Here is a 16,204-nt window from a genome sequence, read left to right as displayed (position 1 = left end):
TTGAAGTGAAATGAAGAGTATTATTGATGTGGGGTAAAATTTAAAATGATTAGATCATGTTTTGAAATTATATATACAAGAGTAACATGATATAGTTGATAATTTAAAACTTTCAAATATATGGGAAACTCTATCAAAAATTTTATAAATTAAAAAAAATGGCTTAAATAAGTATAAATATGTTTTTTTATTCAATTATTTTGGGAATGTTACATTTACAAGTTTCCTCCCAAAGTTATCGAAAATATATTTTTTACATTATCTAAAAATTACAATGTAAAATTATAATAAAAACAAATTTTAAAATCTTAAATAAATTATATATTAAAATATATTAAAATAATATTTTTTTTAAAAATTATTTTTAAAATCAACATATTAAAACAATTCAAAACATATATAAAAAATTAATTTTAACATAACAAAATTTAAATTTCTAAATAACACGGTTTTACGGTTTTCAAAGGTTGCCTAAGTATTTCAATGGTAACGAAAACAACTCAAGTAGCAGCATTTGCAGCAGTAGCAGAAGTTACGGAAAGCTATCACTCAAGTATTATCATGCTTAATTACCATTCAGCAGCAACAAAAACATTTTTCCTTTGTTTTATTATGATGCCTTAATTTTTCTTGTAGCATGACGAGAAATAAATGTACAGAATCATGGAAAGCTAAAGCAAAAATTGATTTCGAAAGGGCTACAAAATAAAACCCCATTATAACATGAAGAAAATGTTTTATATAATATGATAGTGTATATTTTTTAAAGTGTATTTTTTAATATATATTAAAATAATATATTTTTTATTTTTTAAAATTTTTAAAGTTAATATTTCAAAATGATAATATCATTAAAAAATTATTAATTTAAATTATAAAAATAAAATACAAAAATAAAGTTTCATGATGAGAAGTATTACAAAATAATATTGATAATAACAATATATTGATAAATATCAGTAATTTTAAAAACACAAGTAAATTATTTAACTTGAAAAAAAATAATTTAATTAATTAAGTTCTAGATAAACAGATAATTTTAAGGGGTGTGATTTAATTGATCAAATTTTATATTTATTCTCTAAAAATTATTAGTTTGGAATTTTATAAATTTTAAAAATATTAAAAATTTATATAATTATTAATTTTAAATTATATAAAATTAATTAAAAAAATATATAAACTAGCAAAAAAAAAAAAACACAAGCAGATTAATTAATTCTGTAGATACCCAGCACCTTTTACTTGGAAAGAGAAGCATCGGTTAACAAAGGATAATTTGTTTGATATCGTGGTTGTAAGTTATTTTGTAACTAATTTTCTGTATTAACATATATATATATATATATTAATATTTTTTTTTATTTTTTAAAATTATTTTTGATATTAATATATGATTTGAGAATATTAAAAATATATTAATTTAAAATAAATAAAAAATAAAAAAAATTAAATGTTTTTAAAAATACTTTCAAAACAGAGAAATAAACAAGCTTGCTCGGAGCTCACTGAAAGTCAATGGCGGGAAATAAACTCTGAAACCCTAAAAAGAGGGCACAGAGTCAGAACTCAGAAGTCAGAACCTCAATCTTTCCATTTTCTAAAATTCTCTTAACTCTGTCTTATTTTTTATTTTCTGGCATGCAATAATAAGTAAGTATATTCCTACTCTTCCTTTTCGCTTCTTTCTTTTTTCCATTACAGTCCGCCAACCAAAAAAAAAAGAAAAAAAATTAATTTCCATGGCGAGGCTTGTTACTCTGAGACGCGCTCTTTTTGTTCCCGAGGTACCTTATCTCTACATTTCTGTTTGATGTTTATTTAAGGTGCCTGATCATTTTTACTACTGCTCGTTTCACCTAGTTCAGTATTATTATCCATACGCTTGATTTTTTTTGTTTTTTTTCGGTGGAACTCTCCATGTTTCATTCTATATTTGTTGTTTAAACAGGGTTGTTTTGCGTGTATTAATTAATGAATTACTTATATATATATATATATATATATATGTATATATATATATCAGGGACTAAGGAGAGTTGTGCTGGGAACTTCTTCTCAGACACGCAATTTTGCTACAAAAGGTATTGAAAGTTGATGAAATGGACAAGTTATACTGAAACTTAAGAGTTTATAGTTCATATGAGTAATTCTGTAATTGTAATTAACAAGCCGTGTCACTCAATAATGGCGTGGATTTATTTTTTTTTCATTTTTCAGGCTACATTGTGGATTTGTAACAAATGTCTACCTTTTTTTCTTATTTAAAACCATTATTGATAAGGTAAAAGAAAATCCAAGTCAGATGGAAGCGAGTCTGGTGAAGAAAATACGTCAAAGAAAGATTTGGCTTTACAACAAGCCCTTGATCAAATTACTAGTCAATTCGGAAAGGGATCTATCATGTGGTTTGGCCACTCTGAAGCTCCCAAAAATGTTCCGGTCGTGTCTACAGGTTCCTTTGCTCTTGATATAGCACTTGGATGTGGTGGATTTCCAAAGGTTTGACTGAACACTTTTCATTCAAGCATTTTGTTGCTTTGTTTTTGTTAACAATACTCTGTTTTGCAACGCATAAAGTTTCTTAAACAAAAAATGCTTTGACTGGTTACTGTTTTGCAACTTTTATCCCTTGAAATAGCTTAAAAGTGTATTAGTTTTGTAAGGAGATCTATTTTGAGTTTATTGTGCTTTAACTGAATGTTTAGGGTTGGAGTTGATAGTTCATTTCTGGTTCTGTGAATTCTGAACCTCCATATATTTAATGCAAACAAGAATCAAACCCCACAGTTTCGTGTTTTTTTTTTTTTTTGTGCTGCATATTACATATTGAAATTGGATTTCAACAGGGTCGTGTGGTCGAGATTTTTGGTCCGGAGGCTTCTGGGAAAACCACTCTTGCTTTACATGTAATTGCTGAAGCACAAAAGCAAGGAGGTTACTTCTTAAATGCCTACAAGATTTATTTTTAATTCTTATGCCAGTAGTAGCTAGTTGTTAGGACTAACTAATAAATTATTTATAATGAAAATATAAAGTAAGGACATGACATGTCAATTTTTGTACCATTCGTCATTAAGTTGTCAAGCTATTTTATTAGCAAGTTCAGAAAAAGATTCAAGTATTAATCTTTCTCCAGTAACATACGTAGAATATTGGATACTGCAAATTGTTTCAGAGGATTTTAAGTCAAAGAATTTTGCTGAATTGTCAAGGACTCGATTTCAATTCTTCCATGGCATTAACATGTCTACTTCTTTGCAGGTTACTGTGTTTTTATGGACGCTGAGCATGCCCTTGATTCATCATTAGCTAAGGCTATTGGGGTGAACACTGAGAACTTGCTTCTTTCGCAACCTGATTGTGGTGAACAAGCTCTCAGTCTTGTGGACACTCTCATCCGGAGTGGTTCTGTTGATGTCGTTGTTGTTGATAGTGTAAGTAAGGTGCTTTATTGGCTTGTAATCTTACATGTTATCAAGTCCTCTCTTAGTTAAAGTTTCTTGTATTCAATGGATAAGGCTTTGTGGTTATAGTTTCTTGTATTCAATGAATCAGTGTTTGTATAATGTAATACTTGGTAAGATAATTCATTCCCTTTACCACCCCCCTCTTACTCACCCTCTCATATGTCCTATTTAAGGGTTATCATCTTAGTAGAGTTGTGTTAACCGTTATGCCTGCAGCTTTTGCTGCAGATAGCGCGAACGCACATGTATTAGACATCAATGCTTGGTTAAAGTTTATTTGTTTAGAATTATCCATACCATTGAATTTCAGACTACAGTTTGGAATTAAGTCTTGTTTTTATTTTTCTATTGTGAATAATGACAGGTAGCTGCACTTGTGCCTAAAAGTGAACTTGATGGAGAGATGGGTGATGCTCATATGGCAATGCAAGCCAGATTAATGAGCCAGGCACTTCGCAAACTGAGCCACTCTTTATCACAGTCACAGACTGTTCTGATCTTTATCAATCAGGTGCTATTTTGAAGTATTAGTTCTATCATTTTAGGTTTAGTTTTATATATATATATATATATATATAATAGGAGATTGAAACTGATTTACCGTGAAACTATAAAAGATGTATTTGTACATTCATTTTAGGTACTGGCTTAAAAGACGCAGCAGTTATTTGCATTCAAAACTAACTAAAGATTGGTCATTTACCAAATCTGGTCCAGATGTCATGCCAAATGGATTTTTGTCCCAATCAAAGAAACTTCTTGTATGAGTTTTCATTCAGGCTGTCAATTTGGCTCAGTAGAGTAAAATAATTGCGTGCCAGGATTGTAATTGAGTTGAGTATTATACTGTTCAGGCTTGGTTTGTTCAAATTAAAATCAAGTGAGTTGGACTTAAGTTTATTATCCTGCCAAAAAAATGTAGAAGTTTCGTTTACTACCTCCTTGAATGAATTTGAGCTTGTACATGAATGTAATGATTAACTAATTTGAGCTTGTACATGAATGTAATTTTTTTGTCCCAACATTGATGTCATCTTTGTAGTTCCTAGTAGTCCTAATTGATGCTTGTGGTGGCTGACCTACATTAGAGCTTGTTCAAGGGTTTGGCCAGAACTTGTGTGTAATGGCTGTCTAATTGAGATTTGACTCGTGAATCAAAAAGGTCCATTTTTGGGATTGTGAATCATAAAATTTAGTAACAAATGATAATGACATTAATAAAATATAAATAACATAGTAAATCTTGTCATTTAAATTTTTATTTCTTAGTCATTTAATTACTTAAGTCTCAAAATTCAACATATTGTTCATTGCTACTTGATTAGTCTAAAGACTGAATAATCTTGTTCTTCCCCAACATTGATGTCATCTTTGTAGTTCCTTGTCCTTGACACTCTTGCTTTCACTGTTTTCTTTTTTTGTGAAAATATAATTTATAATTCATTTAAGTTTCTAGTAGAAATATTTATTGAAGAAGATTGTTTACATGTTGACATACATGACCTCTTGACTTAGCATTCCTATTCTTACCACCTCTCTTAAAATTATGCATTTTATTTCAATTTTCTATTCGAGAGGACTTGTAAAGCTCAATGAATTGTATTGAATCAAATCAAATCAAATCAAATCCTTACTGAATTGTAAGATTCAACAGAACAAGGAGATCTAGGGAAAATAGAAATAGCATAAAACTCAACAATCCAGCTATCATTGAAACAGTAGAGTGAAAGTAGGATGAGGCATGCCTTTACCCTTCGTGTTAGTAGGAGTGGATTAGTTAGAATGGGTTCATGTGAAGAAGAGGTATTAGTCAACACCTTTGGGCTTGTGTCAGGTAAGTTAATAAATGACACACCAGTAGGCAACAAAGGAGATTTCTGTGATCTTCACTGAATCCGTGTTGAAGATGCGACAAAGTGTTTGAATCATTGTGGATTGTCCAAATCAAATGCCTAGTTGCATGATCAAAGCCAATAGTCGTAAGCTATGTCCTTCATCATGATGTCAAACAAAACTATCCATGGAATCGTTATAATGTACCAAAGCAAGGAGTAAATCAGTTGAAAGCCATGTTCTTTCTAGCAAGCAAATCAAAGGAGTTGTCAAGCCTGGGCAAGCTAATTTTCAGTAGTATACCAAAGAGTTGCAGCTGGGGCACTAGTTAAAAGGCAGTTAGGCTCAAGTTCAGTTTCTTAACAAGATATCAGACAAGGTTGGGAAAACTAGTGAATTAGTTGAAGTTCAACCATCTCTTGTTTGTGAAAGGATAATTGCATTCTACTTATCTAACCATTGTCAGGTAACTGGTTGAGGGAGTATGTTCCGTCATTTGTAAATCTTGTATATGAACATGCTGGTTCTCTAGCCTTGTATATTTTTTGATTTGATATATATTTACTTACCTTTGAAAAAAAAAATGATAATTGCTTTCTGTCTATCCAATTGCATAAGCTCATCCGGTTCTAGCGTCGAATGGGAGTCCTCTTTATTTTTGTCTCTTCCATCTTTAGAGTTTCTTATTGTGCTTAAGAAGCCCCTAATCTTTTCTATCAGTACTATTGGTGAGCTAACATGCTAACAGTAGTTATAAACTAGTCTTTATTAAGGTTTCCTTTTTACCTAGCATGATAACAAAATAACTAACAAGCTTAGAAGACTAGTAGTAGTTCTACTAATAGGACAAGACTGAGTTGGATTTTCTTGTCCTTTGCATTTCTTCCTCTGATCTGATTGTGCTAATTTAGAAGGGCCTAAAGAATGTTAATAGTTATCTGAGGCAAGTGCATAAGAGAGCAAGCTTGTATTAGAGAGGACCAAGAATAGTACTAAATCTATTGGCACTTTAAAAAAATTTCTAAATGGAAAAACGCTTCTACTGTGTTGACCCTTTCTAACTGAAAGACCAACACTACTTTTAGTCTATATAGCTAGATAAACTCCCAGCCAATAGGCAAGGACAAGCTATTTGTCTTTCAAGCAAGCTATGGATAAGAGGGATAGGTCAAAGGTTAAGGACCCAAGTTATTTGATTTGAGACTCTTAAGCTAGTTCAATTCCTTTTCACATTGATGCCCTCATTGAAAAACTAGTTGTCGAGTGTAAAGAGAACATGAAAGTTGCTCAACAAAAGAAATACGATGATTTAAACTGTTGGTTATTTTGATTACACGTTTGATATCATCACAGAGGTAGAATTGTACAAAGGATACATGGATACAACACATATTGATGAAGCAAGTTAACCTTTGCTATTCATTACTCTGGAAATTGATGGAAGAGAAAAAAAAAATACCAGTAGTTGTTTCTGGTGCAAGCTTTTTTATGGAGGAACTTAAGCTAATTTCTAGAATTGTTGTACACTTGGGAGTGAAGAAAGAAAATGGGTTGGCAATTCTTGATTGGACACACGAGATTGAGGCAAGAATGGTTTTGGTCCAAGGATGGGTTTCTTCCTACTCACAGAGAATGATGCAGGAGTTGTATTTATAATTTATTCTATTTTGCTTATGATATTGAGGATGTTTAATTAATCTAGGGTCGTGTGATTAGCATCTGACTTTTAAAGTATTTCCTTGGAGGTTAAATTATTTTAATTGGAGCCCAAGACTAGAAATCCTATCCCTACAAGGATCTAGGGCTTTAACTATGTATAAATAAGGGTGCTAGGTTTAATATATAGACTTTCTTTGTTATTTTATCAATCTATTCAGATTTTAGAGTATTCTTCTCTCCCTTTTTTTTTTCCCCGTTATGTATTCTTTCTTGTATCTTTTTCTTTGACGTGTAATTTAATTCCTTCCCTTCTGTTGCCCTGGTAGCATGGTCAAAAGTAAGCAGTCAATATCGAGCTTACCCTTTTCTGATATTAATGCCTCCATGATTCTGGATATGAATTTTGGATCCATTTATAAATTAGTGTGCTGATAATTAGTCCATTGTAATTGGAATTGAGACTGGCTGTGCTAGTAATGGCATGAAATTATACTGGCACCGTCAGAATTTATTGCAATATGATGCGTGTATGTGTGTATGTATAATGCTTGGTTCGTTAACTTTATCTGTCAACAGGTGAGAGCAAAGCTTTCAACTTTTGGATTTGGTGGGCCCACTGAAGTAACCTGTGGTGGTAATGCTCTGAAGTTCTATGCTTCTGTACGCCTAAACATAAGAAGGGTAGGGTTTATCAAGAAGGGAGAAGAGGTATGGCTGTTTATCTTTTTCTCAACCTGTGAATTTGAAACCGTGTCAAGATGAGGAACTTTTGTGATACTTAATTACGACACTAGGTGAAATAGACTAAATTTGCATTAGCTCCACCCTGCTTTGGGCTCCTTTAGACAATATATTCTTGGCTTTGATTCTGGTCTTGTTCATTGTTTTTCAAACAAGGTGCCAGACATGCAACAAAGCTTAAGACACTTGCTGGTGTAAGCTTTTGCTTGAATGGGATACAGGCTTGATCTATGATGTCAGAAAAATATAGGGTTGACAAAGGAATTGAGAAGGGAGGGATGGATTCCTCTATTTTGCAAATCAGTGTATCTTTTTACAGAGAGTTTTCTGGAAGTGACTGTCGGTTACCTCACTGTCTCTTGGCTTGAGATCTGTTTGTTTTAACCACCTCTGCATGCTTAGTCACCCATGAAGACATTTAGAAGATTGTTGTTGACAATTGGTTTATGTCTCATTCAAGATGAGTAAACAAGTGAGATGAATGACCTCGGATCTAGTGACTTTTGACTATACATTGTCTTCGGATCTCGTAACTGTCTATATTTTGGATTGAAGCTGGTTTACTCTTTGTTTTTTTGTTCAGAAATGGTGAAGGGATGGGGTGGGGGAAGCAAGACGTGCAGATTCTAGATTATTAGGTTTAAATCTCATCAATTATACATTTTTGGTTACAGAGGTTCGCATCACTTTGTCTTCTTTGTGTCAAAGTGTTGATACTTACTTTGTTTTTCATTTGCAGACAACAGGAACTCAAGTTCAAGTGAAGATAGCGAAGAATAAGCTTGCCCCTCCATTTAAAACTGTTCTGTTTGAGCTTGAGTTTGGCAAGGGAATAAGTCGTGAATCGGAGATCATAGAATTGGCAGTGAAACACAAATTCATCAAGAAAAATGGTGCATTTTATGACTGTAATGGTCGCAAGTACCATGGCAAGGAAGCACTGAGGGAGTATCTAGCTCATAATGATGATGTCCAGGAAGAGCTTATGATGAAGCTCAGGGAGAAGCTACTTGAAGCTGAGAATGATCAGGAACTGAAAGATGAGACTACAGATGGAGAACCAACCCAAGAAACCATCCCAGATTCTACCGATGAAGAAGTACTTGCCGCAGCTGAAGCATATACATGAACAACCTCGGAACTGTAGATGGAGGTTTATTCTGCTAAATCCCATGGCATCGCCCAGTTTTCTATGGAGTCCTGCCATCCCATCTCCTGCTCATCAACAGCACCAGCATTTCCAGTGGCCACAAATTGAAGGATTCGGAAGGCATCAGGTTTATTATTACTAAAAACTGCCCAAGCTTGTGACAGGACACATGGTTTGTGATTGTGCCGCAGCTGAGACTTTTTAATCGTCAGTGTAGGTTTTGGTTCTAGAATGGATCAAAGTTTTGCGGGTCTAGATGAGCTACTGCTGAAAATGCATGGCGATTGCCATATTTCATGAAATGTACACCTAAATTATGTCTGTGAATGGGGCCAATTTTTTTTTTTTAATTTGTTTAGTAATTAAAAATCCAGCGCAGTATCCTATTCAATGCATCCCTGTCATTGTGTTTTACGCGGGTGCTTTTTTAACTGTTAAGAGGCTAGGGCATCAGAGTTGGTCGGAACAGATGAAAATGGCGTCCATGCTAGCAAATAAATCCTTTTCCTCGTGGTTTCTGCTCCATACTGTCGGCCATGACTCCGTCGGCTATAAATATCGGTGATCGCACAATCCGGTATTGCCCCGAGCTCTTAAATTATATCTCAACTTAGTACCTTTAAATTCATTTCATGGAAATCCGACTTGGAAACAAATTCAGCTACGTCTTAAAATACAAAACCTTCTTATACTGTTCTAATACTTGTTTGATAATATATTCAAGCTATCTGTATCTGTTGATAAATTAATCAAGCCGTACATACAATTTAGAACATTATATTACACCTTGAAAGTGTTAGGAAAAACATTGTACTGTGAATATACAGTCATGGTATTGTTAAATAGGAAACAGTAACTGAGAAGAAAAGCAGACGAAACACTCACAATTCATTTATAAATACAAGAAAGTACGATATTATATTAACTTTGTTGAAGGTCATAACATTGCATTGTGGTGGTTGCCAATCAATGGTCTTTCTAGGAATTTGCAGGGGATTGCGATTCGGTTCTAGAGTGGTGGGGACGAAGCTCAGTTGTTGAGGGCCTAAAGAACAAGAGAAGGCTTTCCTTTTGGGCTTGGTCCAGACAGCATGCTATTTTTAAACTGACAATCACCCAGCCTTTTGGGCTGGCCCAAACAGCTGGGCTGTCAATTTTCTTTTTTCTTTTTCCTGCTGAACTATCTTCTTCATTTGTACATCTCCTTTTCCGCTCTTAGTTGACGATGCTTTGATGCATATGGATATGGCAAATAACTGAGTTAAGAAATGACATTTTTTTATGAACTTTTAAATGTCTTCTGTTAAAATCTTGGAGGAGATGGAATCTGGCAAGATTGTTGTAGATAAAGCATCCAGTAGTTGATGACTGTTCTGTTCCCAATGAAGACGAAGAGGTAAATGGCTATTTAGTAGACTTTCCTGACTGGTGCATTTAACATTTGTTTGATTCGATTCTTGTTGAGAAGTGCTTTTATGTCTGTCACCGTCACGTAGTTGCAAGCTCAGCGTGGCACTAAGCCGTAATCGGTAGATTTGCTCTCTATTCCCTGTTTTGGCACCAGCAGCTTTTAATCATTTGAATGTCTTTTCTTTGGGAAATCGTTCGAATATATCATCCTTGAACGGGCGTTAAGAGATAAATCATTCATGTAGTCGTTCTAGATAAGTTGTTCTTATGTTCATGATGTAAAATTATTAACTTTTAATCTTCCCTAGACTGGCAATGAACCACGCTGGCCCCATTCTGTTGGGAACTTCAATCTCGAAGCTGGAGCTTGCCTGCCTTCGTCTTTTGTTTATTTACCATGTTAGGATAGCATACTTGAAATTAAACATAGGATTTTAATTGCAATTGTGTGTTATAAGGGGAAGAAGAGGCCTATCTCGAAGCACTGAGAGTGATGAGGACGAGCTAGAAGAGCAGTCTATAATTCCCAACTGATTGCAACTCGAGATATCAATAATTTCTACTCGCCAAGCTCTGGACAAGATAATTGTGCGGAAGAAAGGCTTCCTCGGATTACATAGTACACTGGAGATCAAGAAAAAAGCATCCCATATCAAGGATAGTAGCCGAGGCAATCATCTCTTCCTGCTTCAATGCAAAGCTTAGGATTAGCATAGTGGGCTGGAACTACATGTAATAATCATGGTAAAACCTTGCACAGTTGATATAATTTATCAGGCGTCTGGCCCTTCTTTCGTGTGATTCTTGCTCATGCGAGCGTATAAGACCTGTTTCTATTTCCATGAAAAATTATGAAATAAAAATTGCTTGTTGCTTCGTTACTGACCATCCGCAGCGAATAGAATGCACGAGTTCATCTTATAGGGCCGGCACACGACCAAAATAGCACCGTCACTGTCCTCGTCCGCATGATTCATCAGATCACGCATGCAACATTTTGTCCTATCATTGATTTCAAAACCTAAACATTGAAAAACTCTGATATTCTTCTTTTTTGTCTCGACTAAAAATCTGTAATAAAAGAGATACCAAACGCCAACGAAATAATCAGATTCGAAATTTTCATACTCGGACGTGTAGTTGCTTCATAACCATTTGTTTTTTGGATGCCGAGCACCATGGTGAGCTGACTATCAGCCAATTGTTTTCAAATTATTACCATGATGTGCTACAAGTGATGTTTACGATTTCAATACAATCTAGAATCTTGATGCGCACCACTACCTAGCTGGGTTTACCCTTAGTCCTGCTGTAAGGTTGCCTTCATTAACTTCAAAACAACAGCTGCTAATTCAGTTTGATGTGAAGTGTAGCTATGATTTGCTCCTTCTATGATGTGTAGACTGTGATTTGGTATGATCTTGGCAAACTCTAATGCGTCCCCCACTGGGATGATTTCATCAGCAGATCCATGAATAGTGAAGACCCTGCATGCAGAATAGTGGTAATGAAGGCACAAACAATACACAGAAAGAGACACACCAGTGTAAAATGCATTATAAAGCATTGACAGAAATTGAAAATAGATTAAACAGAACAAGAAGCAAGCAATTGGCTATAACAAAGAAATTGCCAATCTAGGAACTAGAGATGCAGCAGCACTTCTTTGGATAAAAAATGTGTCATCGCCTGAATTATGCTTCAAGCAACATCACCAAAATGGATTTCCAGCAGCAAAAAACAAGGAGAAGACCAAATTGTTTATTTGTACAATAAAATAGCATGGTGCATTTTCACAAGAAAATCACTCTCTCTCGTTCATCACAATTAGAAAATTCTTGTTTCCTTTCTTCTTGTGCTTTGAGAGCATCCGTGGGGTTGCCTGTCATTAGTGTGTTAATTTCATTTCATCAAGTCTAGGGATCTCATTTTGCTTATTAGCATCTAGCTTATGGATAGATTTTCACAAAAACATTACAACTGGAACTAAGCTTGACACCCTAGACATGCTTGTCAAGCAAAAGCAAAGATAACAAGCTACTTAAAGATGAAAGCGCTCACCTGCAGTCCTTATTGATTACAAGGCATGCTTTATGAATATCAGTATTCAGGCAATCCATCAAACTTTCCTCAGTCACACGATAAATAACACTTCCTGCAGAAGGTTATGTCAGGCAGCTTGCAAAATCTTTCACTTAAGAAATTAATTTACATATATTCTGGAAACAAGAATGGATTACCTGTTCTATTCTTAACATTGATGAATCCATCTTGTTTTATCTTTTCCGTAAAGTCTTTTCCGATCCGTTCTTCAATGCCTCTCTTCAGATCATAACGGCCAGAAACATTGAAAACAGTAGTTATATCCTGATATTTGGAAGCATATAGGAGCACCACATCGCCTCCTGCAATTACATTGTTGGCATGACAGCTTTCAAAGAGAGGATTATAATTTACATAAACTTATTATTTATCATAGCAGACTTTGCACACTACACTTCCAAAACAGATGAGTTGAATAGAATGTGAAATTGACACAGCTAATCATGAGAAGCATTATTACTAAACGGCCCTTCATTTCCACTCAAAAAAACAGGCCCACTTTTTCCATGCATTATATTACTGAAAACCCTTCATATTCTGGGTTTCTTTCTTTAGAATTCCCATCTGAGTCTCCATCTTAGATTAGGCACAGAAGACGAGTAGGCATCTTTAGAAGTATTTGTATGACATTCTGCATGGAGATTTAACATGAAGACTTTGGAGAATAAGCTTGTCGTTTAAAAGGTTCCATCTAAAGTTGACATTCGACAGATAAATAATACCCCTACACCATGTCTCGTTGGAGCTTAAAACATATATCAGAAGTGAATAAATTAATAACATTCATGGCAGTGTTGACTGCCCGCCAACATCGCTGAGAGCCAAAAGTAGAGAATGTTCCAGGCAAGCAGTAGCCAAGAGCACTACCTGGAGTATCCGTTGCCACCTCAAATGACTTCCCACTTCCGCCACTATGGCAACAGCATCAGCACACACATTTCCAAGGGAAAATTTATCTCCAGCTCTCTATCAACATTGCCACCCAGCAGACACCCTTTTACCACAAGTGGATGCATCATGAGTGCTGTGTCATCATCAATGGTATGCATGCCACACCCAATTTTCCATCGCCTCATCAACTGAGTGTTATTACATTCAGAACAACCTCAATACCTTTCACGCCTTATTCCTAATCACTCTTTTCTACTATCACATGATTCACTACAACTATGCATGTCAACTTCTATTGCCTCCATCTTACTACAGCAATGGAAATTCAACAACAGTGGTATTATCTGCATTAACATTGTAGGCTTAAAAAACTTCATCTTGGCAGTGGCGTCTACACAATTTAGATGTTGAATAATCATATGCACACCTTTACTATGCCCTAGAATTGCACTTATGGCACGGCTTGCTCCACGGAAGTATTCCATTACAGAACGTAAATCATCAGCCTCTCTCCAATAACTACCATACGCAAATGAACCTTCACTTTCCCTGATAAAAAATATTACAACAAAATCAGCATGAAACTAAATGATTATTGTTTGCAGCAAGAATTGAACTGTGTGCCAGCGATTCAGGCAATTGGAATCTACCACGGTAAACACAGATTTAATTCTTCCAGGTTGAGAACAAACAACCACTAACTGATCTGAAAATATTTCCACTATAACTGATATCTAAACAATTCAATTATAAACATGAAAGTCCTGGAAGAAATCAAGCATGATAAATTTGGTAAAATATCAAATTGATCTTCGATTCTTTTTAAAGGAGACCCCTACGGATCACAGAAATAACAATCAGAAATCAACCCACAATTCTCTTTGCTCTGATTGATTCTAAAGCGTTGGAAAAATAGAAAGGTCCTTCGACATTAAATTGGTCATCAGCTTCCACAAAAAGAACGAAGCAAGTAGCAGATTTTAAGACCAAAAAGAGAAGAATTTTGATCATTCTTTCCATGGCATCTAGACACGTTATGTGCCACAATTACTCTCTTTCATGATTGATGATGCCTGTTAAAAAGGTTGCATTACCTATTAAGACAAACTACACGATCAGCAATCTCCTCTGCTGCAATTATCACGTCATTTTTTGTTCGAGTTCTAAGCAATTATATACATATGGGAAAAAAGTGGCGAGCAAAAAAATAAAATATCATGTACATATCAGTAAAAACAAACAAAAAACAACTTACCCATTTCCAGCAAAGTCGAAGCGGAAGGAAGAGGTTCCTTCCTTTTCTAATGCCTTGGCAAGATTCACCATAGTATCGTTTCCCTTGAGATAGAGAGAAAATACAACAAACCCAAGTCAGCTTTTACTTCTTTTCTTTATTTTGTAAGGGAAAAAAAATCAAATATGAAAGCAGACAACCTTTGTGGAACGAAAACCATGACACAATATAACAATCTCGTTGGATCCAGTGTCATGTAATAAGCCCACCAGTTTTTCACCATGTTTGTTTGATATGATCACTTTCTGCTGCTCAACAACTGTAAGCAAACCCGCCAATAATGTACATATTTGACATCATCCATAAACAAATGCTAATACACGCACATGTATAAGCATATTACCTGGGTTTTCGCCAGAGGGAGGGAGAGCCATCCTTAATGTCACGCTGCGATTGAATAAGGATGAGAAGGAGCGTAGATGGCGAAGAGGAGATGTAGGTGAAGAGGGGGGCTTTTTTGAGATTAATGAATTCTTTACTACCACTGGACAATTATTACAAACAATTAGGTTTTCCATTTATTTTTTGTACTCCCTATTAAACCAGCGATTGGGTTTGTTGGTCTATGGTTTGAGCTCTCGCTTGTGACTTGTGAGTGAATGGTCTTGTCCGTTGCTTCGATCCGTTTACATTACTTTGTATTATTAATCCACTTTTTTTCTTTTCTTTTTTTCCTCTACTCTTTTTATTAAACGTGGTTACATGCACTTCATGTTTTCTTTCTCTTATTTCCCTACTCACGGTAGTCAGCAGAACAATATTTTGCCTTCACATGCCTTTTCTACACTCCTTGTCATTCCTCTCCTTCACTGGAAGCCTAACAACCACCCATTTCAATCATCGATCACAAACCAATATGTTGTTTCATTGATCTCCGATCAACCAGCCGACAAAGATTGATAACCTTGGGTGGATGGTGAGCTTATTTCTCTGTATTTGTTCTTTTAATATTCCATTTTTGTTGTTGTTGTGGTGGTGTTGCATTTCAATTTCTTTTGTTGCTTGCTAGGATTTTTCTATTGCTTGGATCTAACAAATTTGATCCATTTCTATGTTTTGTTTGTTGGCCACAGATTTGGTTGTTGTTTCTTTTTTTTTAGTTACTTCATCACAGCCTCCATCGTCTCTTCTTTATTTTTTTTCTTTTATTTTTTTTGTTTAATCACCGTTGGTGGTGTATGTTTTCTATCGGTGTGTTCTAATTGGTTCAAGTCTATTCATTCTATTAATTTATCTCATTTCCTTTCAATTCAACTATTAAAGTTGTACTTGAATTTGATTAGTTTTATTTTTTGTTTTGTTTTATTTTGATTAATTCTTTAGCTTTTTTTTTGTGTTGTTCATATTTTTATATAGGATGAGATTTCATTAACGACTGAATCATGACCACTAATAGTTTTTCTTGCACTTGGAGGTTTTTAATTATTTTTATTTTTACTTGTTTTTATTTGTAATTATTGTTATGTGTTGGTTGTTTTTATTTGTAGTAAAATTCTTCACTCTTGCATCGATATCCATTTAATTAATTCTCTTAATTAAAAAAAAAATGTATAGCTTTATCATGAATTTAAAAAAAAAAAAAAACAAAAGCATATATTGAGCCTTCTAGCTTATTTATTTTTGCGTTTTTAAAATGTTTTTGAAAAAATTTTA

At 34.5% G+C, this 16,204-nt stretch overlaps 2 protein-coding genes and 1 long non-coding RNA gene across 4 annotated transcripts; 1 reads left to right on the top strand and 2 right to left on the bottom strand.

Moving 5' to 3' along the window:
* Positions 1-1,596: 1,596 nt before the first annotated feature.
* LOC105114868 (uncharacterized) lies at positions 1,597-2,094 on the bottom strand. Its single transcript, XR_840229.1, has 2 exons — positions 2,024-2,094; positions 1,597-1,787 (listed from the first exon to the last, which is right to left on the bottom strand). It is a non-coding gene; the product is annotated as an uncharacterized LOC105114868 (long non-coding RNA).
* On the top strand, positions 1,704-9,248 carry LOC105114869 (DNA repair protein recA homolog 3, mitochondrial-like). 2 transcript variants are annotated; one of them, XM_011011576.1, is made up of 8 exons: positions 1,704-1,787; positions 2,027-2,084; positions 2,285-2,502; positions 2,850-2,937; positions 3,265-3,437; positions 3,835-3,981; positions 7,539-7,670; positions 8,443-9,248. In XM_011011576.1, the coding sequence occupies exons 1-8, from the start codon at positions 1,743-1,745 to the stop codon at positions 8,830-8,832; spliced, it is 1,251 nt and encodes a 416-aa protein (XP_011009878.1). In that variant the 5' UTR covers positions 1,704-1,742; the 3' UTR covers positions 8,833-9,248. The 2 variants fall into 2 exon arrangements, with proteins under 2 accessions (XP_011009878.1, XP_011009877.1); XM_011011575.1 differs by having other exon boundaries at positions 1,760-1,787; positions 3,265-3,446.
* A 2,109-nt stretch (positions 9,249-11,357) lies between these two features.
* Positions 11,358-15,192, bottom strand: LOC105114870 (uncharacterized). The gene is made up of 7 exons (XM_011011577.1): positions 14,895-15,192; positions 14,692-14,810; positions 14,513-14,595; positions 13,685-13,806; positions 12,504-12,668; positions 12,325-12,418; positions 11,358-11,750 (listed from the first exon to the last, which is right to left on the bottom strand). The coding sequence occupies exons 1-7, from the start codon at positions 15,067-15,069 to the stop codon at positions 11,564-11,566; spliced, it is 945 nt and encodes a 314-aa protein (XP_011009879.1). The 5' UTR covers positions 15,070-15,192; the 3' UTR covers positions 11,358-11,563.
* Positions 15,193-16,204: the final 1,012 nt, after the last annotated feature.

The sequence above is a fragment of the Populus euphratica genome, unplaced genomic scaffold (genome assembly GCF_000495115.2).
Source record: "Populus euphratica unplaced genomic scaffold, PopEup_1.0 scaffold924.1, whole genome shotgun sequence".
NCBI classification, from domain to species: domain Eukaryota; kingdom Viridiplantae; phylum Streptophyta; class Magnoliopsida; order Malpighiales; family Salicaceae; genus Populus; species Populus euphratica.
This window is presented reverse-complemented; position numbering and strand designations above follow the sequence as displayed.

What these genes read in the sequence shown, in the direction of transcription:
- LOC105114870 (XM_011011577.1), bottom strand. Translation starts at nt 15,069, where the DNA reads ATGGAAAACCTAATTGTTTGTAATAATTGTCCAGTGGTAGTAAAGAAT. An exon ending in TCCCTCTGGCGAAAACCCAG is followed by an intron (nt 14,811 to 14,894) that starts GTAATATGCTTA and finishes GTTTGCTTACAG; the next exon opens with TTGTTGAGCAGCAGAAAGTG. An exon ending in AATTCTAGGGCATAGTAAAG is followed by an intron (nt 12,669 to 13,684) that starts GTGTGCATATGA and finishes ATGTAATTGCAG; the next exon opens with GAGGCGATGTGGTGCTCCTA.
- LOC105114869 (XM_011011576.1), top strand. Translation starts at nt 1,743, where the DNA reads ATGGCGAGGCTTGTTACTCTGAGACGCGCTCTTTTTGTTCCCGAG. An exon ending in ATGTCGTTGTTGTTGATAGT is followed by an intron (nt 3,438 to 3,834) that starts GTAAGTAAGGTG and finishes GAATAATGACAG; the next exon opens with GTAGCTGCACTTGTGCCTAA. An exon ending in TTCTGATCTTTATCAATCAG is followed by an intron (nt 3,982 to 7,538) that starts GTGCTATTTTGA and finishes ATCTGTCAACAG; the next exon opens with GTGAGAGCAAAGCTTTCAAC.